General features: G+C 48.1%; 1 protein-coding gene across 1 annotated transcript in view; it reads right to left on the reverse strand.

Moving 5' to 3' along the window:
- Positions 1–26,190, reverse strand: part of TRRAP (transformation/transcription domain associated protein) — a 113,794-nt gene that overhangs the window by 31,245 nt on the left and 56,359 nt on the right. The window contains 21 exon segments of the mRNA XM_053894082.1: positions 2,036–2,171; positions 2,555–2,667; positions 3,304–3,441; positions 3,610–3,897; positions 4,094–4,213; positions 7,167–7,313; positions 9,223–9,402; positions 11,191–11,404; positions 11,723–11,844; positions 12,447–12,646; positions 13,526–13,672; positions 15,803–15,928; positions 16,487–16,700; positions 18,552–18,698; positions 19,632–19,742; positions 21,121–21,255; positions 21,352–21,510; positions 21,782–21,988; positions 23,239–23,418; positions 23,420–23,506; positions 25,747–25,875. Of these exon segments, the coding sequence (XP_053750057.1) occupies positions 2,036–2,171; positions 2,555–2,667; positions 3,304–3,441; positions 3,610–3,897; positions 4,094–4,213; positions 7,167–7,313; positions 9,223–9,402; positions 11,191–11,404; positions 11,723–11,844; positions 12,447–12,646; positions 13,526–13,672; positions 15,803–15,928; positions 16,487–16,700; positions 18,552–18,698; positions 19,632–19,742; positions 21,121–21,255; positions 21,352–21,510; positions 21,782–21,988; positions 23,239–23,418; positions 23,420–23,506; positions 25,747–25,875 (3,300 nt within the window).

Consider the following 26,190-nt stretch of genomic DNA (forward strand, 5'->3'; position numbering starts at 1 on the left):
AGCATCGTTAGCAAATAAACCCGATACACATTTTAGTGCCCTAATACCACCTAAATCACGCAAGTATGATGAGGATGGTGAAGACAGCGCCATCCTGCATTCATAGAACTCTCTGGCTTGTTTTTTCTGACACCTCACTTCTTCAAGCATGTTCACGTTCACAGCCTCTCTCGATCTCAATAACCCAATGATGGAAGAAATTCAGGAAGACAGACTTGTCAAAACATGTGCTTCTAATACAATCCTCTAAAATCTCACCGACCTCACATTTTCTGGACTTAAACACTATTCAAGAAGATGGGCTTTTGTCAATCACCACACCTATCCTCCGTAAACCAAGAACACAGGCATCTCTTCTGTTTCCTATGCCGTTTATTAACCCAAACCAAGAAATAATGGTACTTCTGCAAGCAGCCCTGGAATCACAATGCACAGGAACGAAAACAGAAGTCATTTGATTTTTTTCCTTTAAGTATTAGTAAATGAGTAAATAATTTTGGACTATGAAGACTACTTGAATTTATTGCAGACTCCTAAGAATGTTTATTCACATACGTTGAGCTTTTTCCTAATCAGCATGTGCCTTACAAGTCTTTGGAAAATTATCAAGTGCTTCTGAAAGAAGAAATTCACTGATCAGATTATGGATAGCACGATGCTGTGTGTATTTGGCTAAGCGAAACCCTGGGAAGGGAGTAAAAAGGAAACATCAGATCGAGCTATAAATATTTACTCAGTAGAACGTAAATACATTTTGTCAGAAAAAAAAAAAAAACCTGTATTTTACCCATAACACGAGACTGGTCATCTCTGGGAGTAACAAACTCCCTGCATCAGATGAGCAATTTCCAGATCCCAACCCCAAAGTCAAGCCCTGTTCACACAGTCTGTGACCATCTCAGTTCCATGACCTTCTACATGTTTGTTAAAGACTAACATCAGGAACCACAGTAACCACAATACAGGTTAAAATTCTGGACTCCTCATTTGCGAGAAAGCAGCCCCATAATCCCACGTGCTCTTGCCATCTCCAAATGACAAGAGAAGAGGAAAATCAGTGGTGTGGATGTAACTAAACCCTACTGGGTAGAAGGGCAGGTGAGGACAGGACGGTAGCACTTCCTTCAGCTCAACCCCAAGCATGAACGTCACAGGGAAAAGGTGGAGAGCCGAGGAGGAGCAGGGAAGGAGGCCGAAGGGGAACAGGAGGAAGGGCCCAGATGACAAATGAGGAGCAAAAAGAACAGCTGCATCCGAGGACTGCCTAACGTGGGGTCCAGATGACACAGAGTCGTACCGTGCAATACTGCAGCTTTCGGGGCCTGATCTCCCCCAGTGGAGACAGAGGGAGCTGCACCTCTGTGCCCACCTTCCCGCTGGGTACTCAGTTCTGCTGGATGGAACTTCACCTTAAAAAACGTGGAGCTCAGGGCGCACCTGGGTGGCTCAGCTGGTTAAGCATCCGACTCTCAGGTCATGACCTCACAGTTCCCAGGATCCAGCCCTGTGTCAGGCTCTGCACTGACAGCATGGAGTCTGCTTGCGATTCTCTCTCCCCCTCTCTCTCTGCCCCTTCCCTGCACTTGTGTACCCACTGTCTCTCAAAATAAACTTAAAAAAAGAAGTGGGGCTCAACCAAGTTAATGACTCAAGTTCCGTTACACTACGCTGCTTTCACTCGTGCGACACAGAACACACTTTGTAACACCACATCACTCAGCAGACCTTACCGCCAGGCCCGGCCCGGGATGTGCCCTTGCGCCTGCACTTCCAGCCGTGCTTCTGCACCAAGTCCGCCTCGACGGACTACTACTTAATCTAACGCCTAGATGGAACCGATCCAGGAAAGGGCTTAGAGACGACCAAAAATAATGCCTGCTTCCCAAGTGCTATTTTTCATCTGCCAAAATGCCCAGTTTGTTCTAAGTGAGGAGAACACTCTAGAGACTTAGGGCTTTGTGGAAGGGACCCATGCGGCTGTGGAGAACATAATCTGGGCCCAGCGAGTTCTCAGGCAGCAGGAAAGTGGCCTCACCTGCACCAGTGCCTCCTTCATGGCGGTCCAGTTGGACACCCGCCAAGCACACTCGAGGACGAGGTAAGGGTTTATGTGCCCTTTGGACTGGCCATACTCCGTCAAGGCTTCCCATTGGTTCAACTCCTTCGAGCACCTAGAAGACCAGGGATTCAAGAGCACAAGGTCAGGTACCAACACACTCGCAGACTGAGACAGGGCAGGAGACATTAAGTCGTTTGTTGCCATTCCACAGAAGAAAACAGAAATTTTCCCCCCAGAGCAAATTTTTCCCCCAAGGTGCCCATGGCAGTGAGCCACCCGCTCTCTGAAATAACAGCTCCCCCAGAACACCAAGGGCTGCCCGCCACAACACAGTGGAGAGCTCGGAGAACTGGAAGAAGTTGTTCCTTTCTTCATAATAAGGCCATAGCGAAAGTAGCGAAGTCCCCTTTTAAAAACACACATGAGGAAATTTCAGAGACTTTTTTTACTGGATCTCTTCACGGACTCCTGAATGCATCAAGCACGCTGGCGTACCGAATCCAGTGGTCCTCCCAAAGCTGGTACTCTGGGAAGATAGCAGGGGACGCGTTACTCCTCTCATGCTCCTTCTTGGCTTTGTCCATTGCCTTCTCGTAAGATTCTTGTGCCTGGAGAAGTTAATCACGCTCTCAATTATTTAGGACAACCTGGATCTCAGGCCTGGGGGTGCCCTAAGCTCTTCTCTAAGATCATTGCCACCCGAGAGGCTCCACATGCACAGGGAACAGGGATGGCCCCCGTACCTCCCGCCCCCTCGCCCGTCACAACAGACAGTGTAGAGACCGCCGAGCCCCAGGATGAATCTCTCTGTCCCTCAGTGAGGACAGCAGAGCCCAAAGCTCGTGCCTGTTCTGGAGTTTCTGCGGCTCAGTGTCCTACACAAGGCCGAGAGCCATATCCTGGGACAGCGGCCCAGGCTACATACAAAGGACAAACACGAGGATTAAGATTTCAACACTGAATGTAATCTACCTGCCACTTCCAACAGGACCACTGACTGCAGATAAAAAGCATCCACGTTAGCAACTAACAGTAAAGGATCGTGGACTGAGTTTCAAAAATGTTTGTGTCATGTATGTGTGTTTCTCTTCAACTGAGATTTCAATCAGAAGGCCTTTCTACGCAGGGTGTTTCAAATAAACACGTGAACTTATTTAACGTGAACTCTGACTTGACAATGTTAGAAACCACCTCTCCTCCTCCATCCGGCTCGGCCGGCTCATTGGACACTGGGTGGTGGCTACCTGCTCAAAGAATCCGTGCTGCTCGTAAGCAATGGCAGTCGCCGTCTCTGAATACTTGCAACGCTTCTGCCACAAACCAGCCCACATATCTTCCTCTTGTAACAGAGAGTACAGTTCAGCCAGGGAGTCCAGGATCTCCTGAAAACAGAGCATGGTTTCTTGAGTGCTCCTGATAAAAACCTTTCCTCTTCCTCCCAATAAAGCAACGTCACTGGGCTGTAACTTAAAATCGCTCGGGAGAGGCTTACTGAAACCGTGAGGCCCCAAGCCAGGAAGACGTGACCCAGAAGACAAGGTGGGCCTCACCTGCTGGGGTGGAGTTATGCTCTCCTGCTCATAAAATTCCGTGGTTTGCTTCGGCTTAATCTGCAGACTCAGACCTTTCTCAAAAGCCTGGTGCTCCAGCATTAACGTGGACCGGAACCAGAGGTTGTGTGTCTTCCCCAAATACTTCAGAACGCAGGGCCTGATGGGAATTGGGGGGACACACTGGGACATGGCCTCGACGAAGCAGTTCAGCGCGCTGGGCTGACAATCCCGCTGCACCTGGTGGCTGCCGCTGCACAGGAACGGGCTGATCTCACCAGCCAGAGCCTACAAGCGAAGCACACGTGAACTGAGGTCTTCGCTCTCTTACACAGCATCTGACAACATTTGGGGAGGATTCACCATTAGTGAATGAGGCGTGGTTGCCTCATCCTTTGAAACTGAGCCAAGATTGTTTTCTTTCACCGAGATTTATCAACACCGAAAACCACATCTTCCAAAACAGGATGTAAGACAGACTCACGTGCTGCTGTCTGTCGGACAGAATTTTCCACAATCTGGGAAAAAGCTGGACCCACGTCTTTTCTGCCAGTGTTGTGGAAATGTGACAGAGCTGGACAAAAGCGCTGAGCAGTGCTCCCGTCTACGGAAAGAACAAAGGTCCATGTAACCACGCAGGGGTCTCATGTCCACGCTCAAGATACTGCTATCTCTGCTGTCTCATGCTTTATCAGACACTTATCCACTGTCAAATTTTCAAAGATCAAGTGTCATAGCAGAGCATAAACACAGATTCTGAGCATGAGGAACCCATGGGTGCTTAGGAGTCAGTGACGTGCCTACATATTTTTAACTTCTTTTAAATGTTTATTACTGAGAGAGTGAGCGTGCACATGTGGGGGGAGAAGCAGAGACAAGGAGACAGGATCCAAAGCAGGCTCTAGGCTCTGAACTGACAGAGAGCTTGATATAGGGGCTCAAACTCATGAACCATGAGATCATGACCTAAGTGGAAGGCAAATGCTTAACCGACTGAGCCACCCAGGCGCCTCTACATTTTTTGACTTTTAGGGCATTTTCTAACTTTTAAGGGCATTTTCTAACATGGTTCCACCACGTCCAAAAAGTATAAACGCAATGCTGACACAGATGTGTTAACAAGAGGCACAGGGACTCCATCAAAGCTGGAAACACGAAAGAGGAAAAGAGGAGGAGCACATGCATAGAAGGGAAGTTCTTGGCCAAAGAGTACAATTCTGCAGAACAGATCAAGAACTGAAGATCCAGAGTGTCTGCAGCTGACGGCCGGCGAGATGGAAAGAGCCAGGGTCAGGAACTAAAAGCCCGGATGGTGAATCAAATCCACAGATGCCTCTGACTTTGTCCACAGCTTTGCTGGTTTTCAAAGTCTGAATCGGCTGCCGATATTTCCTACAAACAGGCAGGTTTCAAGCCTGCTGGAAGCCCACTGGGCCCATGGGGCACACCTCCCCACAGAGACAGGGCTTCAGGGACACATGCGTCATGACCAGGCTCTCCTTTCTCCAACAGCAAACCGAGGAAGGGAAATCACCCTCATGTCCACATCTACTAAAAATGCAGAAAGCAAAGCTACGAACATTTCAAGGAACATGGGTGAAAACATTTAATAAGTGAAGAATGCTCCGGTTTGGTACTCGGGCTCCCCCATGAGGCAGACGGGAGATGAAACGACCACGGAGGACCTCGGTGGCTGCCCCTTCCTCCCCGGCCTCGGGGGCCTCCTGCCTCCAAGTCAATCTAGCAGAGACCGGAGCGCTGAAGGGCCACACGTGTTCACACACCTGCTGCTCATCTCGAGCCGTGAGTCGGGGATTCCACAGGTCCCCGGCCTGTACTCATTCACGCACTGTCACGGAGAGGCTGGTGGCTCTGCCAACGCCAAGGAGAACAGGAGGGGACACTGGCGTCAACACGTTTCTCACAGGGAGGAAGACAGCCAATTCTGGGACAAGACGCCCAGGGCAGAGAAGAGGGCAGGAGCGCCTGGTTCCATGAAGGACCCGACCCATTCACGTGCCTCCTAGTCCCTCTGGACTTAGAAACAAACTGTCTGGAGGCACCGACTGGCCCCTGACCACTTCACGGGTGGAGGGGCCTCGGGAAGGAAAATGTCAAGGTCAAACAGACTTATAAATGCAGTGACTTATAACCCCACCTTGCTCTACAAAAAACAGAAATATGAAAAATAACTTCCATCAACACGTGATAAAATAACACGAACGCCACTCTGACTTCTGAAGCCTCCTGGTGGCTTTCACTGTTCTCCACAGCACTCACCAGCCCACACAGCCACACCGATTTTACCTCTGTTTATTATTTCCCCCAGTAGAACAGGAGCCCCAAGGGGCTGGTCCTCTTGTCTGTTTCATTCAGTCACACGAACTGCTAAAATGTACTCTGATCTTTCACAATGAGCTGATCATTAAACTTATGCCAAAGCAACCAATGAGTCAGTATCTACATGGTGACTTATCATGGTGACTGTCAGCCAAGAAAGGCCTTTGGGTTTGGGGGCACTGACCCACCACCCTTCTTTCCAGCAGAAATGACAGGAGGGACAGGGGCCTATTAAGTCTTCAGTTGTGAACAAAAGTGTGTCACCTACATGTAAGAATGCTCTGCTTCCGTTCTGTGCACAGGAAGACGAAGTGTTGTGTTTATCCACACATAAACACAATGATCACTCAGATGCAAATTAAAAGTTTGATTTAACGCACAAATTCAGAATGGGTTACCAGAGAATTTTAAATGTACAAATTATCTGTGACAAGTAGTTTGTTTCTAGTTTTTTTCACCTAGGTCCTGATTTGAACAGAATCATTGCTGTTTCTTTGTAACACTCTTCAAAAACAACTTGGTGTACTGGCCTTAACCAATTCTTGTAGTCTTTAACTAAAAATCATCACTTCTATAATTAACCTAAGAGTCTGAGGAAGTCAAAAAGCTTCTAGCTGGCTATATCCCAAAACAGATGCATTTGGGGGCGCCTGGGTGGCTCGGTCGGTTGAGGGTCCGAGTCTTAATTTCGGCTCAGGTCATGAGATCGATGGAACCCCATGTAGGGTTCCGTGCTGAGCCAGAGCCTGCTTGGGATTCTTTCTCTCCCTGTGTCTCTGCACATCCCCAACTTGTGCTTTCTCTCAAAAAAACCCAGAAAACAAAAAACAAAACCAAAGGTGCGTCTGGAGGACCTCTCCCTACAAAGTGAACTTCATTTACCATGTTAACCTATTCTCATTTTCTTTTTATTGCATTTGAAAAATAATTCAGCAGTGTCTCATCTTATACTTTTAGTAAACAATTTCATCCTTTCTTTCAAGGGACAGCAGTGGGAAAATTATTTTCTCCCACAAGATACTCTAATTCCTTCCTCAAATCTTTACACAGAATATCCACTTTAGTCTCACAGAATTATGATAGCGTCAACTGAAAAAAGTGAGAAAATACATCTAATTTGTAGAAGAAAACTTCACACTGCCGTGGGGTAATCCTGCTCTAGGATTCAAAATATTCAGGGGAGAAGACCACCACCGTCCCTCGGAAGCCACACAGACCTTCACCTCCCGGAGAGTGTCAAGGAATTTGTCGTGTCTGTTGGTTAACATGTGCAGTTGGTTTCCGATGTCCTTTTCAGAAAGCTCTTTGGTTTTGGGCGTGCTGGTCTGGTCTCCCGGGGCCAGCTCAATGTCAATCTCCACGTCCTGTGAAACAGAACACAAACAGGCAAAAACAAAAAGTCAGACAGTTAGAGAAAACCCAGTAAACAGCTCTTGCAAACTCCTTGTTACAGTTTTGGCAAGTAAAATTCTAGGCAGTTTCCCAGAATTTTAAAACTATGTAAATACTTTGAGCTCTAAAATAAACAAAGCAGATGGACTAGATCAGACTTCTCTCTCTCTAAATGACACTATGGAAAGATCACGGTTTTGCTCTTCTATTTGGATTGTGGAAAGCAAAATGAAAAAGTGCAAATTCTAAACAGTAAAAGTAACAATGATAAGGAATTACAGCCTATCATTCCTCAAAATGCAGTACAGCTGCCTCGCTCATTCAGATTAAGAATATGGTCAGGGTCACTGCACAGAACCTGTTGGCACAATGTTTTATAGGACTCATTCCCAAAAAGGAATAAACCCTTCTTTCTGTCTGAAGCCTCTGAGAAGTCACAGCCAAAATTCAATCATCAAGCAAGCCTCTGAGTTATCAACCATTTGGTATGTGCCCCTGAAAAACCACAACAATGACTTCCAAGTTGGCAATTTACTTCATACAGGAGAGTAACAGGAAGCAAAGATTGTATCACTAGATCATTTAGTGTTCAGCAACAGAAGGAGATTTTAAATTCTTATTTGATAATAGAATGAGTAGATATCCCACATTCAGGAGTGGCATCAGACTACCCTTTCAGAGCAAAGAGGGTGCCTCCTTTTGCAATCCTGGGTGGCTGCTTCTAAAACCCAGCACTCCGGGGAAAGACTGAGCTTCCAAGAGCAAACAACCTAAAGGAGACCCAAGTTTAAAGGTCTATGCCTGGAGTAGTGGTGGCTACTCCTCATGGAGCACTGAGGGCCATCGGGACGAAGACCTCGGCCTTGCTAGCCAGTTCTGGGCTCCAGGGCTGCCCCCGCCAGGACGAGATGGAGACTTGGGAGGTTCACAGCAGGCTGCTGGTAGAACCTGCTAGAGCCCTGGGAGGCGTCCCTCCCTAGGGTAGTGCTGTTAACACAACACGGCTTCTTCTCACTTGGGAGAGAAAAATCACCGAACAGTAGAATAACCTGTACTAAGCAAGACTAGCTCACAATAAAGTGATCTATCTCGAAATTAAATGGCAGTACAAGATGCTTATCAATTTAACCTAAGTGTCTATCAACAGATGAATGGATAAAGATGTGGTGTGTGTAAGTACAATGGAGTATTATTCAGCCATAAAAAGGAAAGAAATCTTGCCATTTGCAACAACATGGGATGGATCTTGAAGGCATTCTGCTAAGTGAAAGAAGTCAGACAATGACAAAAACCATATGTTCTCACTTATATGTGGAATCTTACAAAAAAAAAAAATCTTACGGAGAACAGACTGGTGCTTGCCAGAGGCAGCAGGATTAGGAGAGGGCAAAATGGGCCAAGGACGGGGGGTGGGGGGGGGTCAAAAGGTATAAACTTCCAGTTATAAGTCAGTCATGGGAATGCAATCAATGTATAGCATGGTGACTATGGGTAATGCTACTGTATTGCATATCTGGAAGTTTCCAGGAGAGTAAATGTTAGAAGCTCTCATTAGAAAAAAAATCTGGTAACTGCATGGTGACGCACGTTAACTAGAGGTATCCTGGTGATCATTTAGTAATATATACAAATATTGGATCGTTACATCGGACACTTGAAACTAACATAATGTTGTATGTCAGTTACACCTCGATAATAAAAAAAAAGAAACATCTAACTGAACGGAGGTACCACATCCAGAACTTTCAGGCAGAGACAGGTTTTAATACATTGCTCTTGCCCTCCCAACGCCCCCCCAAAATCTAAGGCTGATATAAAATTCGTCCACAGAAATGGGAATTCTGCTGTGAAAAGGAAGGACCACACAATCTGGAGCATTACTTCCTCTTTGGACTCGCTGTTCTCTCGCTCCCGAGGCTCCTGCTTGACATGTGTGACCATGGCGAAGGCCGCTCGGTCGTGGCTGTCAGCCAGGTTGATGACATTGGTGATGGACGGGAGCATGGCTCCTTGGCAGCTGGTACCAATGGGAGTGCTCTTCTCACACACCGCCAGAAGCAGCTGAAAAGGATTTATGAAAAGAAGACAAACCTAGAACATTAGCCTGGCATTTGGGGTGCAGGGACCCATGGTTGACACCTAGTTCTCACAACTGGCACACATAGGGTGTTGACTCGTGAGCCCACAGCTCTGCTTCTCCCCAGCTCAGCCAGACAAAGGGTCTGAACTTTTCCTCCAGACACCCCTCACTCGGCACCTATGACTTGGTGTCTAAGCAGAAATTCAGTATTTTTCTCCCCTACCAGACGGGCTTCCTCCTGCCATCAACTACTGCCCAGACTAAGTTCCTAACTCATGGACTTCCTCTTCCCAAATCGTCTCCTCACACACAGCTGACTCAGTGCTCTTCTCCCTGTGGCCCCCAGTGGCTTCCATGGCCGCCAGGGGACAGCGCAAGCTACTCAGCATGGCTCACGAGCTCGTCCCTGACGTAACACTCGTACCCACACCCGATACTTCCACGACTATTCCCCACCTCCCAATACGCTTTGCCACCTGGCCTTTGCCTCTTGACCTGGCTGCACCCCAAACTAAGCCACTCTTGCCCCTGCCCCGGTGGAGCTGAAGTGTCAGGGGAAGGACAAGCCCAATGTCAACACATAAACAGACACATACTAACAAACAGAAACAGAAAACAACGACAACAACCAATAACCCAAAACCAAACCAAAAAAGATACATACTCACTGTAAGAACAGAGCCAAGAAACAGGGAGACCAACAGAACAAAAGGGTGCCCCTTTTAGCTTAGGTGTTAAGAATGTGGCATGTCTGAGAACACAAAAGGCCAGTAGGGCTGGAGACCACTGAGGGAGGAGGGAGACAGGGAGGTCGGTATTGGGCTGGAGAGAGGAAAGGGTCTGGTCACATGGGGGCTGGAAAGACATGTCCTGGAGGCTGGATTTTGTGCCAAGTATAAAGGCAAGGAGTGACACACACAATCAGCATTATTAAGGACAATTTTGCAACAAGAACAAAACTGGGGTGGTGAGCAATGATGGTGGCCCCAAGAGGGCAGAAGAAGAAAAAAGGGTGAGAAGCAGGTGGCCCTGAACTGGTAACCCCTGGCGACGGACCAGATGCACAGGACAAACGAGGCAAGGAATGGCAGATCCCCAGCTTGTGCCCCTAAAGAAGATTCCACAATCTTCTATCTCATTAGGCAAAGTAATTTGGTAACCTTCTAGCTTCACTTGTAAACAAGCAGACTAGAATTATCTGCATAGCATCGATAACTGATGGGAAACTAGGCTGCCTGGTGTAGTAAGCAGATAACTAAGCCAATGAAAGGCAGTGGATATGAACAACAAACAAGAAAACAGAAGTCTCCCCACAATCCTGTTAGAAACATCTGACCATCCACTGAATCGGTCTGACCATTTCACACAGGCCTCTGTCACTGGCATGCTGGCCCCTCACACTAGGGGATCAAAGTCCGTGGCTTTGTCAGGCTGGTCTGGCCTGGCTGCTCTACCTTCCTGCTTTAAGAATGATGAGACGTGACACAGTACATTAAATCTCCAAGGGCGCATAGACAGAATTTACAATTTTCACACTTGAGGAAAAACAAACCTCTGGCTACACACTAAAGAACACTATTCAATTTTCTAGGAGCTTAAGACCACCCCTAAAAAAACCCCTCGAGCTGAAAACAAAGCTTTAAAAGTCTTTTTTTTCTTCCTGAAGAGAGGACAGCAGTTTATGGTGGAGGTTTCTACTTCATCTCAGACAATGTTGATGCCTCCTGCTTCAGTGCCCTGCCAGCGACGGCGAGCTGAGCCCGTCCTACCTCAATGCACTGCTTAATCCAGAAGTGGTTCCCCATGGCTTCCCAATTCTGGGAACAGGTAACGTAAAGCAGGCGCTCGTATACCCGACGTTTCATAGAGTTGTCAAAAACCTCGAAAAACTTTGCCCTGATGAGAGGCTGGGCGCAACGCAGCCCGGAGAGGAAGGCTGGCTCGAGTTTCGCAGTCAGCTCACTGCCAGACAGCGTCTCATCCCTGAAATGGAAAGAGGAACACGGGGTGGAAGAGCTACACCAGAGGGGGACTCTGCAAGCCGGAAGCAAACAGGCAGAAAACAAGAGGGCGAGAACGCTCCTAAATGCCACTACGAAAGCCGAGAGTGGATCATGAATTACCACAGGCTGACGCAGCATTTGAGCAAAAGGTGCGTTAATGGCACAAAAATATGTTCTGGGATTAAGTGTAGGTATGTTTAAAATTTAACCATCATGAAGAGATTCAACGTTACGTAGGTTAATTAAAGAACATACTGTAGACACATACGTGCAATGTTTGGTTAACTGCTGTCATTACCTGTAGACATAGTTAACGAGGTCTAAAAACTGGGCATTTAATTCAAGGTCTTCCGGAAAGCGCTTTTCTATGTAGGCCATCATTTTCACAAGCAAAATGGACTTCTCCCGGAGTGTAGGTGTCTGTATGAATTGGGTTTTTTTTTAAAAGAAAAGGTCAATTACGTCTATTTAAGAAAAAATAAATTCAAAAGCATTTCAGCCATCTTCTTTATTTTTTAAGCTCCTAAAATTTTGTCAAGTAAAGTAAGACGAGTTCATTTCTAAATGGAAAGAGCCCGCCTCTGGCTGTCTGCAAATCCTTAAAATCAAGACAGCTGCCAATCTGATTTTCCTAGGGGCTGCAGCTCACTTTGGAGAGAAAGTAACTAAATTATCAAACAAATCAGAAGTTTGCAATCATCTTACTAAATTCAGTAACAGTCCCATATCATTAATTTTTTGGATGCTTACCTTTAGCACCACAAAGACTAAGAAATAAGATTCATTTAACATCTTAATACAAATACACATTAAAAAGAGTGACCGGTCACCTTGAGCATCTATTTAAAATCTGTTAAGTGCCATGAGAGAAATCCATCTTAAGAAAAAATCCTGCGAATGCCAACATGGGAAAAAGCGTTTTGCTGGAGAAGCGTGAGGAGAAGAGCTGAGCAGGCCATGCTTGGACTTCTGCCTGCACAGCAGCAGGTGCCTGACCCGAGCACAGCCCTCTCGCTGCCCACCTGACTGGCTGCCATCGGGGAATTGTTTTTCACCCACTCTTCCACGATTTTCACTACAGCCCGGAGGATTTTGGCATCCGGCGACTTTTCAATGAGGGAGGTCAGGATGGCCTGAATGAAGTTCTTCCTCATCTCCATGCTCATGACGGCCAGGCGCGTTTTCACCAGCTCCAGACTCAGCATCACCAGCTCGCCTGTTCCTGCTTTGCAGAGAAAAGGGGAGCACCCCAACAATCCACATGATGCATGGTGTGGCATGTCAGATTCTGTCCCACCCTGCCCCCCAAATACTCTCCTGCAAGAGGGGCCTCATAAGCGCCTCTGCACGGGCAAGGGGACGATGGAGCGGATGGACCAGTGCCGGACACCCAGACACAGGCAGTCCTAAGCCATGTTCACAGCACTTCTGCTCCGATGGGCCTCTAGCAGTGGTGCCAACTCTGGGCACACGTGGCCCCGCCCCCACAACCAACAACTTTATCCCTCAGGATCCTGGGGCCCACTGCTCGGGCCCAGAACCTGCAACTTCATTTTTCATAAGGCATAAAGCTCTGATTATGCATTTGGTTTTACGGCAAAACCACTGGATAGCTCTCACTTAGCAGTGAATGCCCCACATAAATATCCAGCCCGCTTAAAAATTTCCTCATCCCTACATTCACAAATTTGGAATGTAATTCATGAAAAAAAAATTTTAATGTTATTTTTGAGAGAGCAGGGGAGGGGCAGAGAGAAAGAGGGAGACACAGAATCCGAAGCAGGCTCCAGGCTCTGAGCCATCAGCACAGAGCCCAACGCGGGGCTCGAACTCGCAGACTGTGAGATCATGACCTGAGCCAAACTCAGAGGCTTAACTGACTGAGCCACCCAGGTGCCCCTGGAATGTAATTCATTTTAAAAACGAGTCTCACTTTGGTTTTATATGAAATGCTCACAACTTCTTTTTTGAAAGCAAACGGAGAGCGGACTGCACAAAAAAAAACAGGAATTCACATTGGTTTCAGAATTCAATCACACAGCAGCACCCTTTAGGTGTTCCATGAAGTCTGAGAAAAAGACGTGGGGGCCCTGGTTGTCACCTGAGGTAGCTTCTGTGCTGCCCGACGCTGCCTGTGGGTTCAGGTGCTCTCGGACCATCTTCTGCAGGGAGCGCATGAAGACCGAGATGAGCCGGTCGATGTAGCTCGGGTTGTTGCTGCAGGCGGACTTGAGGATCATAAGGGTCCCTAAGAGGTAGAAATCAGTGTGTTCGGTTTTAAGAAAAGTTTTTTTAAAACTCAGTAATCAACAGAAATGGGCTACTTAAAACATTTTAAAGTGTACTAAATAAAAATGTGTTGTTTCTGACCAAGTACGGATGAGCCCCAAGTGTCAACATTAGAAGCTTTTGTCCACACACATTACACTCTGGAGCACTGCATTTTCACTCCCAATTCTGAATTCACGGTCCACACCAAGCACGGGAGCCGATTTTTATGCTTTGGTAGATACAACGTTCGTACCTTCAGTTCTGGATTTTATCCTTGTTATAGCAAACCACCCTAAGTGAAATTTATTGTCCCATGATAAGTTTGGGCAAAAAAAAAAGAGGGGTGCCTGGGTGGCACCCCTGGGTTAAGCATCTGACTTCGGCTCAGGTCATGATCTTGCGGTTTGTGAGTTTGAGCCCCGCATTGGGCTCTGTGCTGACAGCTCTGAGCCTGGAGCCTGCTTCAGATCCTGTGTCTCCCTCCTTCTCTGCCCCTCCACTGCTTGCACTCTCCCACTCTCAAAAATAAAAAAAATTGACATTAAAAAAAATTGAAAAAAAAAAAAAAGAAAAAAGAACAAGAAGAAAAAAGAAAATCCTTAAAAACAAATCTAGACTATTTGGACATGATAAATATTTTAGAATTCAATTTGTACCCCATTCTGAAAAACCGAGTAAGATCAGTAAAAATCCAGTAAAAGTCAACAAAACTAATATCAGAGCATGAACACTGAGTATGTGCAAAAAACGTAATCTTTCCTGACATTTTTTAGGAACATCCTAACCCTGACCTACACATGAAATTTTAAATTTGTATTCACGGTTCCCATTATAGACCAATATAAGGGTATTCATTTGCCATTGATGGGTGCAATCATCACAGATTTGGACAATTTTAGGCTTGCTTTGTTAAAAGGCTGAGTCTCAGGAGAGAGGTGACACTTGGTGATGAGTCAGTAACTGAGCCCTGGGTCTAGGGCAGGGAGACTGGTGTGACAAGACTCCAGGCTGTAGCCCCACTGCTGCCCCCGGCCTGCTGTCACCCCCACAAAGGAGGGAGGCAGGGCCAACGGTGGTCAGCTCTTCAGAGTCCTCCAGAGAATTAAGAAGACATTCAAACTCTGGAAGCCAGGCTGCGAAGCAGGACCTACTACACGACCCGCCTTAACAAAAGTCACAAAAGGATTCCTCAACCATCTAAATCCACCCGGTTCCAGAATAGAGCCGGCAAGCTTGAATACTAAGGGATACAATTTTAGATAAATTTATCTGGTTCCCGAATTTCAGATAGCAAGTAGCAAGGGTCTGGAGAGCAAGAAACTCATTAAGATGTAACGTATTCAGTTTGCAGATTCAGATGCAAGTGTGTGCATGATAAAGCTACCTATGTGTTTAGATACAAGTACACAGAAAAAAAGACACATCAAGACGTTAAGAGTGAATATTTACTAAGCAAAGAAACTTTTAGTTTTCCTTCTTTTGTATTTTCGAAATTTCATACAATGACTAAGTTGAAGAGCATTTTTAAACTGCTAACCCTAAGTCCGTGACTTTCACAAAAAGCAGAGTAAAGCAGCTACGCATTTGACTTCTGAGTATCTGGAGGCCCGAGTCGTCCGGCTGCCCCGATTACCTGAAAAACCAACTCTTGTCTCAGCTGGGGCAGCCAGAGCCTCACCACGTAGACAGGGACTAGTTCTCGTCTTGGGAGTGGCTTCAACACGGGTGACCGTATCGTGAAAGGCAGCAATTACACGTCTGTGCACACTGCTTTAGCAGCGGCTCCGTGTGTGACGTGAAGCCGGGGCAGCAGGACCCGCACCACACGGGGCAGCTCCCCCACAACCCAATCCCGCACCTGAGGCTGGGGCGGGAGGAACCGAGGGAACACAGACGTTGGTTGGGTGGAGGCCGTTTCCCTCAAAGACCACAGGGCACTGGGGCCTCACGTGTACCAGGCCACACACGACACCTTCAGCGCATGTCAGCTCAAAGCTCCAGCTGACATCCCGAGCCTTTCCGAGAAGGAAAGCTCGTCCAGAGAGCACAGAGACCGACGCCAAAAGGAACCGCTGCTACAGAAAATCTAAATCGGACCCAAACTCACCGAAGAGCTGGGAGGGATTCGCATTGGTGGCCTTCTCATAGTTGGTGAGTCCTTCATAGATTACCTTTCCGACGGCCGCATAGAGGCACTCCAGCTCTTCGTACTTGGAGGCCACGCTGGAAGTGCCTGAAACAGAAGCGAGAACCTGGGCCCTACGGTTTAGGTTCTCAGGCCCATCAGGGCACCGGGACATTGACCTTCCTCACACTAGGTCACACTAAGATAACCTTAGTTATCTTGGGATGTGGGACAACTGGCATGGGCGCTTCTCTCACACTGCAGGACTTGTGGCGCTCATCTCGGAGAGGATTCCGACTTTACAGAGCTAAGTGACAACGTTTTATCCCCCAAGCTTTCCCGGAGCGCACCCAACATCCACTCAATTACGGTATGCCAAAGTTTGACCTCGACCGTTTGACAGTGGACAAAACGCTGTAACCCAACTTCCTTTACTGCCTAAGGAAAGTCACGTTCGGCTGATGAGTAACAGCATTTCCAAAGCAAAACAAAAACATAATGCAACGACTGCCACCGTTAAGTTCTTAGGTCAAGAAAAATTTTTTTTCAAAGAAAGATGGAAAGCCCGAAGCAAACGCTCACTATAGTAACCGGAGGAGGAGCACTCTCGAGTGACAAGCTCCGTGCCCTCCCATCCACTGAGGCACCAGAGCAAAGGTCACCTACTTGGCTCTGTTGGGAAAATGCTCATTAGGCGGGAGAGAAGGCTATGGACCGCTCGGAGAACCTTGGTGTTCGCGCATGTCATGCACGCAGCGATCCCACGCTGCAGAGGTTTGAAGCTGCTGAGGATGGCTGGAGACTGCAAGACAGTGAGCAAGAAACCCAGAACTTCCAATCCCGTGCAAATATTTCCATAGTTGACTTGATTAGGCTGCTCCTGCGGTGGAGAACACAGGCCACACACAGATGACGTCAACACTCCGGTGCCATCCACTACACAAGGACCACATTTTATTAATACAGGAGGACTTCACATTTCTTTTAACAAATTTGCTTTAAATATTTAGTCAAACCCCCTTTTAAATGCTTACGAAAGACATTAATACTCAATATTAAAAATCTGAAAGTCATTAAAATCGGGTCTAAAAAATCAAATTCAAATATCCTTCCAAAAGGAAGTATCTTTGAAACTGTGGATCTTGAAATCAATCTAAAAGATGATGTCATAAAAAAAAAAAAACAGTATTAGAAAACAGAGTATTGCTTCTTGAAACTTTTGTCTCTGTGGTTTACACACACAGATGCCTTGTCTATGTACTGTGTGTACACACTGGGTTGTGAGATAAAATCTTCTCACACTTACTATGGGAAAAGAGTGGAAAGTCACCATGAGCTGGGCACGTTGTATGATGGAAATGTTAGCCTGTGACGTGGCAGAGGTCGTTCACTAATGGCTGAGCTTAACTCAATGCGACTGCATTGGATAGGGAAGTAGTTTGACCTTTCAAAAAGAAAAAGAGGATGGGGCACCTGGGTGGCTCAGTCGGTTGGGTGTCTGACTCCTGATTTGGGCTCAGGTCATGATCTCTCGGCTCCTGGGATCGAGCCCCACATCAGACTCTGTATTGACAGAATAGAGCCTGCTTGGGATTCTCTCTCTCTGCCTGTGTCTCTCAAAATAAATACATAAACTTAAAAAAAAAAAAAAGAAAGAAAGAAAAAGAGAAAAGAAATATACAGAAAATCCTGAAGTTATATGTCAAACTAGAATCAAAGCATATACTGCAGACAGGCAGCCTATGATCCCACTGTTTTCATGGTGCAGGTAATCTGTGCAACCTTTTAAAAAAACTCGGACAACCATATTAGTCTTTGCCATGCAAGATAACAAATGCTTAAAATCAGTCTGCAGCTGCCCAGAAATTACAGGATCATGGTTTTTTACAGAAACAGACCAAAGACCCACCAAATAATCAGCAGCATTAGAGGCTAATTTTTTTAACCCTTACCCCCCCTTTAGTTTATTTATTTTGAGAGAGAGAGAGAGCAAGTGAGCACGTGCCCAAGTGGGGAAGGGACAAAGAGAGAATCCCAAGCAGGCTCTGTGCTGTCAGCACAGAGACTGACGCAGGGCTCAAACCCATGAACCGTAAGATCATGATCTGAACCAAAGTCAGACTTTTTTAAATTTTTTTAAAAATCTTTATTAGTTTTGAGAGAGAGACAGCATGTGAGCAGGAGAGGAGCAGAGAGAGAGGGAGACACAGAATCCAAAGCAGGCTCCAGGTTCTGAGCTGCCAGCACAGAGCCCGAAATGGGGCTCGAACTCATGAACCATGAGATCATGACCTGAGCCAAAGTCGGATGCTCAACCGACTGAGCCACCCAGGCGCCCCCAAAGTCAGACATTTAATTGACTGAGCCACCCAGGCATCCCAGGACTAATTTTATTACCTTATTTTATGGTGCTCGATAACAAATTATATGTCTGTTTTAAAGTTTTAAGTTTATTTTAGAGATTGTTTCATACACCAACTAAAATTGTTTATGCCAAGCCAGTCGAGAGGTCACTTTAAGAACAGATGCTTCAAGATGCAAGAGAACTATCATGTTTTCAAAGCTCTTTGCTGCCTGGGGCTGGGGACATGAGCTCAAGTTTTAAGATCTTTTTCAGGGAGTAAAACTCCCCCCCCTCCTTAGCAGCCACGATTGGCCAAGAGAACAGAGGGTTTGGGGTTTGGTGGCCCAGCCCCAAGATCGGGTGGCAGTGACAGACATATCCACTTACCACACTCATCAGGAGCTTGTCAAACCACTGCAGTTTGAGCTCAGACTTGGACCACATGTCTGGGCGCAAGGCAGTCTTCAGGAGAGTCACACACCGGCGAGACAGCACCTCCCCAGGAGACCCCGCAGTGTTGGTATTGTCGTTAACCTAGAAATCCACTTAAAATCAAGGCCACGTCTCACTGTGACACTGCCTCTCGCCCTGGCACCCGGCTTCCACTTCACTGCCACCTCCTTTCCCACCTGACTCAATTCAACCTTCCCCACTTCAGGGACTCTTGCCGACAGGCCCCCCCCCCCCACCCGCTCTCTTGCTGTGGGGTCGGTGGGGATTTGCACTCATTTGTGGGAGTGACGGATTAGCGTCAGGTAGCTCCCCAGGAGCACACCCAAGCTCCTCCCACGGACCTCACAGGCTGGGCCTGGCACACTGCAGCACCGAGAAGGTACTGGCTGAATTATTCAGCAGATTCTTTTCAGTACTTTGAAGCCCTCAATGGTTTTGCAAGATCTACTATTCTGTTTAGGAATCATACAAACTTAAGACTCCCAAATTCTAAAAAAACTACCTAAGAAAATTTCATTTACAATGCTTTTTTTCAAATTGTTTCAGAAATAGATTCCCAAGAAATACATGAAAATACATATTGACGTAAATGATAAAGAAACACAAGTTTTAAAAGTACTTAAATTACTAAACGTTGTGCACAATTTATGGAGGCTGGATCATCCCAGCACCTTTTTACAAGATGTACTTGGAAGTTAAGTAATCTGCCCAAGGTCACTGGCCGACTGCCATGTTGTGTCAACACCAAGATGACCTTAATCATGAGATATACCAATATTTTACCATCGCAGAAAGAAAAAAAATGTTTTTAAAAATCCCATCACTTATAAAACAAGCAGGTTTCAGAAACGTTGGCCTGTTATGAAATCAGTGGAATGTGGTACAAGAGAGCTGGCCTCAGACCTTGGTTTGTCTACATTGTTCCTGACTACACTATCAGAGATAACAATCTAGAATCTATTAAGCAGTCTCTGCTCTGAAGAATCTGTAACAGAAGCCTTTCAAAAGCCTCACCTGACAAGCCACGCGGATGAGGAAGTTCACCACTGTGTCCGTGTGCTGCTTATCAATGGGTTTGGCAAGAAGGGAGTCGGCTCCAGGCAGCGACTGGCTCCTTCCGAACACCTAGAAAAGGCAAGCAGAGCATTCTCAACAATGCGTCCAGCTGACAGGGCGCGGCCTTGTACAGCCAGCTCGAGGTACACAGTCCTCCTGGGGGCGGCGGCTCTGGGCAGTGGGGAGACCGGCGGCAGGCACGTCTCTGCAGACACAACCGACAAAGTCGCGAGGACCCCAAGGCGGCTCTTCATACGGAGCAGCAGCCAGGAGAAGAGCGCAGACAAAGCTGCTCCAGGCACAGGAAAAGGAGCCAGTGGATGAGTCCCAAGTGAACAAAGACCCTGGGGCACTCCCGAAGTGGAGGAAAGGCCTGTGTGGCTGGAGCATCGTGAGCAAGAATGGCGGGGGGGGGGGAGGGGGGGGGAGGGAAGGGCAGGGGAGGCACGAAGGCCATCAGCAGGGCTGAGTCACACAGGCCTTGAAGGCCGCAGCCCCAGAGAGGGCTTGGCCGGGGAGAGACAACCTAACCTACTGCTTCTTCAAGCTTTTTCTTTTTTTAAATGTTTATTTTTGAGAGAGAGTACGAGTGGGGGAGGGGCAGAAAGGGCGACCGAGAATCCGAAGAGGGCTCTGTGCTGACAGCCAAGAGTCCAATGCGGGGCTTAGAACTCACAAACGAGCCATGAGATCCTGACCTGAGCCGAAGTCGGATGCTTAACCAACTGAGCCACCCAGGTGCCCCATCTTCAAGTTTCATTTTTAAACGATGTAACAGTACAGAGGCCCCAGGCTCCCTTTACTCAGCTTCCCTTAGATTCTGACAAGAGGCAGCAGGAGAGGAGAGAGGAGCTGGGAGGCACTGCAGTCAGCAGGGGAGGTGGCTGGGTGTACGCCAAGAAGGGTCCGCGGCCGGGTCAGCAGGACCTGACACGTAAATGGACAAAATCCGTGGCCCGAGGTGTCTGACCTGAGCACAAGTAGAGACCAGTAGAGGGGAGGGACGGTTCAACCTCAGGCACAGAGTGACAGAGCCATCACCTCAATAAGGGCTGAGGAGAGCGAGCAACCCCCTCCCTGGCTCTCTTGTGTTCTCCAAACAAAACAGAACACATTTGTTCACTTTGAAAAAAATGAACACAAATGGGTGCACATTCTCGATCAATTTTCTTACCCCAAAGCGGATGCTCCCTGCAAGGAATTAGCCATTCTCATTGGAACTCTAAGGTATTAAATACACACGTAAAAAACAAAAAAACAAAAACAACCGTGTCTGGTGACATGAGAAACACGGCAAGTCCTAGGTCACTGGGGTTCTACCTAGTGAGTGCAGCCTTTCCCGGCTGTGTCTCAGGCACGGTGCTGGGGCACTTAGCCCACGTTCGGAAATTTGTGGATATGAATGAAAGAAGCGCAGAACCCGTTAACAGAAAGCACTCGATCTTACCGCGCTGATGGCTCCAGTGGCCGTCCTAAAGCGTTTCACTTCCTGGGCGGAATCCACCGACAGGCCTCTTTTAATGGAAGATGAAACAGAGTTGACTCCTTCACCACTTGAATTTGAGTCCATGTCTGAATCCGGCTTAAAAAACACACAGGTGTGACTTTACAAACTGATTTCTAGGGAGAAGCGGAAGGAATTCAGTCTGGGACGACGGGACAAGTCTGGCAGCCGTACCTGCTGGTCCTTGATCCTCTGCAACTCCCACTTGATGACGACTTCAGACAGGTCCACGGCCAGCCGCCTCTGCTCGATGGTGACGCTGGGCGTGAAGCCCAACCTCTGCATGGCGCTGACCATGTGCTGCACCAAGTGATGCCGCACAGGGTAGTAGACCTGCGGGTATGGGGCCTGGGTCACACCGGGACCACCGCCTCGCGACTCCAACACACGTGTGCGCAAGTGGGCACACACACACATATACACCCCCACCCCCCAATGGACCAGAAATACCTTTAGTAAGAGATGACTAACCACGTTATTACCGCAAACAATTAGAGATAAGCAAGAGGTGAAAGCAAATGCCTGAACGCGCGGGACGCACCCTCTATGGTCCTCTGGTGCTCTCAGCGTGTGCTCCCCACCCCCTGTGGTGCTATCTACACACCTTAAAGTGCTGCACGATCAAATGCAGGATGTGAACGAGCTGCGGGACCGTGTGGCCCTCCTCCACAATGATCTTCCTCGTCCAGTGCGTCAGCATCTGGTGCCCGTCCTCCATCCTGGCCGGCACTGCCGGAGTCAAGATGGCCATCGCCTGTCTCACGATGGCTCGAGCCTCCATCGCATGAGCCTTGAGGAGACTGTGAAAGACCTAAAGCAGGGAAGAGGTTCTTACACACGGTGAGAACGAAGGCTTGGAGAAAGGAGACGAGAGCAATCACTTTGAACCGAGACCGGGTGTTTTCGCAAAAAACGGTTTTTACAAAACTGCTTAGGGCTGTCTTCTCAGGAAACAACAAAGCTGCTTTCTCCTTCCTTAAGTTTTGTGATGAATACGTTATTCCTCCTCCTACCGAGCTCCCACTTCGTGCCCGTGCTGGGCCAGGGTGGAGCACACAGAGGAAGATCTGGCTCCTTACAGGGACTCTGCCTCGCGTAACTCGTGGGAAGTTAGCTGACGTACAGGGATCATTTCTTTCACCACAACGTGACACGAGTAAAAGGGACTGCCCTCAGAGGCAGTCTTGGGAAAGTGCAAGTGAGAGGTGACGTCCTCACGTTAAGTAAGGTCATGACACGAAGACCACCTGATGGGTACGGAAGATGGAGGGGGCAGGGCAGGTGCCGGAGATCAACAGGACTCGCCATGCCCCGACCGGGAACTAGAGGGCATCGCGGATGGTCCTTGCGTCTCTGGCTGGGAGAGCAGCGCCCCAGAGACGTGCCTGTGGGAGGTGATGACGGAGGGGCCGCTGGCTTTGTGGTCTGGGGTGTTAACACCTCAGAGGTCACAAGACGAAGTGGTCAGAGGAAAACAATCAGGAGTGACCGCACAGAAGAGGCCAAGGACGATCGCTTAGGCAACGTGAATGGGACAAACTGAGCACTAAAGCGTACTACCGCATTTAATTCTTAAAGAGACAACACTAAATGCAGGGTCACAAACTTGCAACTGCAAAACAGAAACTCAAACCCAGGGCAGCCTGGCGTCAAGGCCTAACCCCTCCGGGGACTCAGAGAAGGGTGCTCATCGTTGGCAGAGGATCAGCACGGGATGAGGGTTCTAGAGTGTCTAGTGTCTTTAACTAAGGAACGGGCTGGGCCCTTGCAGAATGGTTTCAATGGACCAGCAGGTCAGAAGCCAGGCTACAACGTGCAGAGGAGCAGGAGATGGGCAAAAGAGATGCTTTGCTGTTTCAGCAGCAAGGCCGCAGAGGGCCGACGGAGCACAGCAGTAACTGCGGAGCGGGGGACACGGTGAGGCGGTCACGGGAGGGTTCATGGTGTTTGTAACGCGGCAGAAACCAGCTATTTTTCAACGGTGCCGGGAAGGACAACAGCAAAGGAGGCTACAACTGCGGAGGGGGGGTGGGGGGGGGATGGGAAGGCGCCCTGCGGTACCTGAAGGACGATCTTCTTGTGTATGGCAAACTTGGCAATGATGTGCGCCAGAAGCAAGTGTCCACTGTATTTGCAGGCCGGGTCCACGCAGGCCTTGGACAGCAGGCAGGGCCACGCGAAGGTCATGAGGCGGCGCAGCTTGCTGTTGCGGTTCTTGTTGTTGTCGTGGATGTGGTGCGGGGGCGTGCTCCACCAGCAGCGTGGCGTACTGCAGGAGGTAGATCCTCAGCGAGTCCAGCATGTCCGCCTGCTTCTCCGGGTCCAGCACCTGTGGGCGAGACCAGCAGAACGGAGCTCGGGTCCAGTCCTGAGCCGTGTCACCAGCCAAGGGCCACACGACAGGTTTACACCTTCAAACACACATGCACGAGCGTGCCTAAACACACACACACACACACGCACACACACACACACGCACACACACACGCGCACGGCATATACAACATCAAGCTTTACAAGAGAACCAACGAGGTCATGCCCATTTTCCCGTTATGTGTGCGGATCAGAGACTCACGGAACGAATTTCACTGACGAAGGGCGGGCTTACAAGTCTGAACACAGTGGGTGAAGGACCTTCAGGGGAAAAGGAGGGCCTCTTCTTTAGGACGAGATTTCTTTTTTCTTTTTTTTTTTTTTTAATTTTTTAAAAAAATTATTTATTTTTGAGAGAGAAGACAGAGCATGATCCGGGGTGGGCAGAGAGAGAGGGAGACACAGAATCCAAAGCAGGGTCCAGGCTCTGAGCTGTCAGCACAGAGCCCAATGCGGGGCTCGAACTCACAAACCACGAGATCAGGACCTGAGCCAAAGTTGAACACTTAACCAACTGAAAATCAGGTGCCCCTGTTTCTTTTTTTTTTTTTTTTTTTAACGTTTCTTTATTTTGAGAGTGAGCAAGCACATGAGAGCGGGGCAGGGGTAGAGAGAGAGGGAGAGAGAGAATCCCAAGCAGGGACGCAGAGCTCGATCCCATGAACCATGAGATCACAACCTGAGCCTAAATCAAGAATCAGACACTTAACTGGCTGAGCCACCCAGGTGCCCCAAGGACAGAGTTTCTTAATTTCCAAGTAGTTGAGATTTTTTGCCTAGTCAGCTGTTAAGTGTCTGTCTAGTCCTTATTTTGCAGTATTATCGTAAGAAAATGCTACCTGGAAAACAAATCTCTAAAGAAATTGTTACAGTTTTCTGTCATCAAGTATCGGACACATTTCTGTTTTATGAATATGAGAAAACATGTCAACCCCGAGGAATACCCCGCAGGTCTCTACTGAATCAAGTGCGCTGACTCTCCATTCCAGGCCTAACTACATTTTCTTCCAGAAAGTTCTGAAAGGCTGAAGTCTTCCACCACAACTGTGTTTTTACTGGGGTTTCTCTGGCTCCCCGAGTCCCCTCTCCCCTGGACCTGCTGCTTCCCGGCAGCCTCTCCCGGGGCCCCCACCTGCCCGGTGCCACTAACCCTCACCTGACCTCGAAATCCCAACTCCTCACTTGTGCTGAGTCAGCAGCATCTGACCCAAAAGACAGTCTAGAGAAGGCAGCACAAGAGAAGGGGCCGCATCTCAGGCACCATCTCCCCCAGGTGCCCGGAATGAGGCAAGTGTCAATATGGGGACCCAAAACAATTCCTTGGGCTCAGCTCTCATTCCTAGAGAGAGCGGAGGTGGGGTGAAAACTGCAGGAAGGACGCCCGTCTTCAGGAACTAGTAAACTGCCAATGGGAACAGTCCCATCCACTTGGGCCCCAGGACGGAACGGTGATGGAAGGAGTGAGAAAACCGGGTCCTCCTAAAGGGCGTTCAGACAACACCCTGCAGAGGAATGCCCGTTGGTCACAGCACTCCAACAAACCATGTGTATACAGAATGCTCTACCAGCCTACAGGCGAACACAGCACCTGCAGGCAAAGTTCAAAGGCCAAGCCAGCACAGGACAGCCGAGGCACCGAGAGGAACGCCGGGCAGCCATTTCTCAAACACGTCACTCAGGAAAACCTCTCTAGCACAAACCGGAAACGCTACTGTAAACATACAGAGACCTAACACCTAAGGTAACCTCAGACATCGCTGCTGCCACATTGGTCTCGTTAACTTGACAATAAGGGTCATGGTGGCAACTAGATCTGGTCTGTTTCCACTGACTTTTAGTAGATTCTTTTGCAAAAGTGAAGACAAAAACCGTGTGTGTCAAGACTCTAACCAGCAAGAGGGATTTTTACAAAACAACTCCAACATCTAACTGTTTACTGACATATGTTCCGTTTCTCACTGGAATCTATTTGTGTGGAAAGTCAGTTCATTCTGAAGTATCCTCAAAAAAATGCACTGCATTCTAATATGACCAACGCAATTCTATAAACCAATGCAACTGTGGAAGATTAGAACCTTAGGGAAATAAGCTTATTTCAGCCAACCCATCATACAAAACACGCGTGCACACACACTCACACGTTCTCTCTCATCTACTACGTTGCTTTTCATGCCAAAGCACTGATAGTGACACCACCTTGGTTATAAACACACTGGTGATGCTCTCCGGGTTATCGCCTTCTGGGTTGGGAGGTCCTAGGAGCTGCTCCCCATCTCCCTTCTCAAAGCTGTATAAGAAAGCAGGATTCAAGATATGCTGCAGAACCTACAAGAAAACGTAAACATGAAGGAGGAGGAAAACAACGCTGTGCTCCGTGCTCTTTATTTCTTCACCAAGGTGGGTAGGGCCCCCAGGGTTTGCTTGGACACTGGACCCGTGCAGCGAGATCTCAGTCAAGGGTGTGACCCATCACCTGACTTTGACTCAAGCAGTCAGCAAGAAAGGTGGGTCAAAACAGGAGGAAAAGCGACTTGAGTCTGTCTACTCTTCCCGTGTCAAACGAGGCATTTACTAAAAACAAGGACTCCAACAACCTACTTTGCAACACTGGCTCACTCTGGACCCGCCGTAAGTTTTTCG

The sequence above is a fragment of the Panthera pardus genome, unplaced genomic scaffold (genome assembly GCF_024362965.1).
Source record: "Panthera pardus isolate Hobbes unplaced genomic scaffold, ASM2436296v1 HiC_scaffold_4, whole genome shotgun sequence".
Lineage (NCBI taxonomy): Eukaryota > Metazoa > Chordata > Mammalia > Carnivora > Felidae > Panthera > Panthera pardus.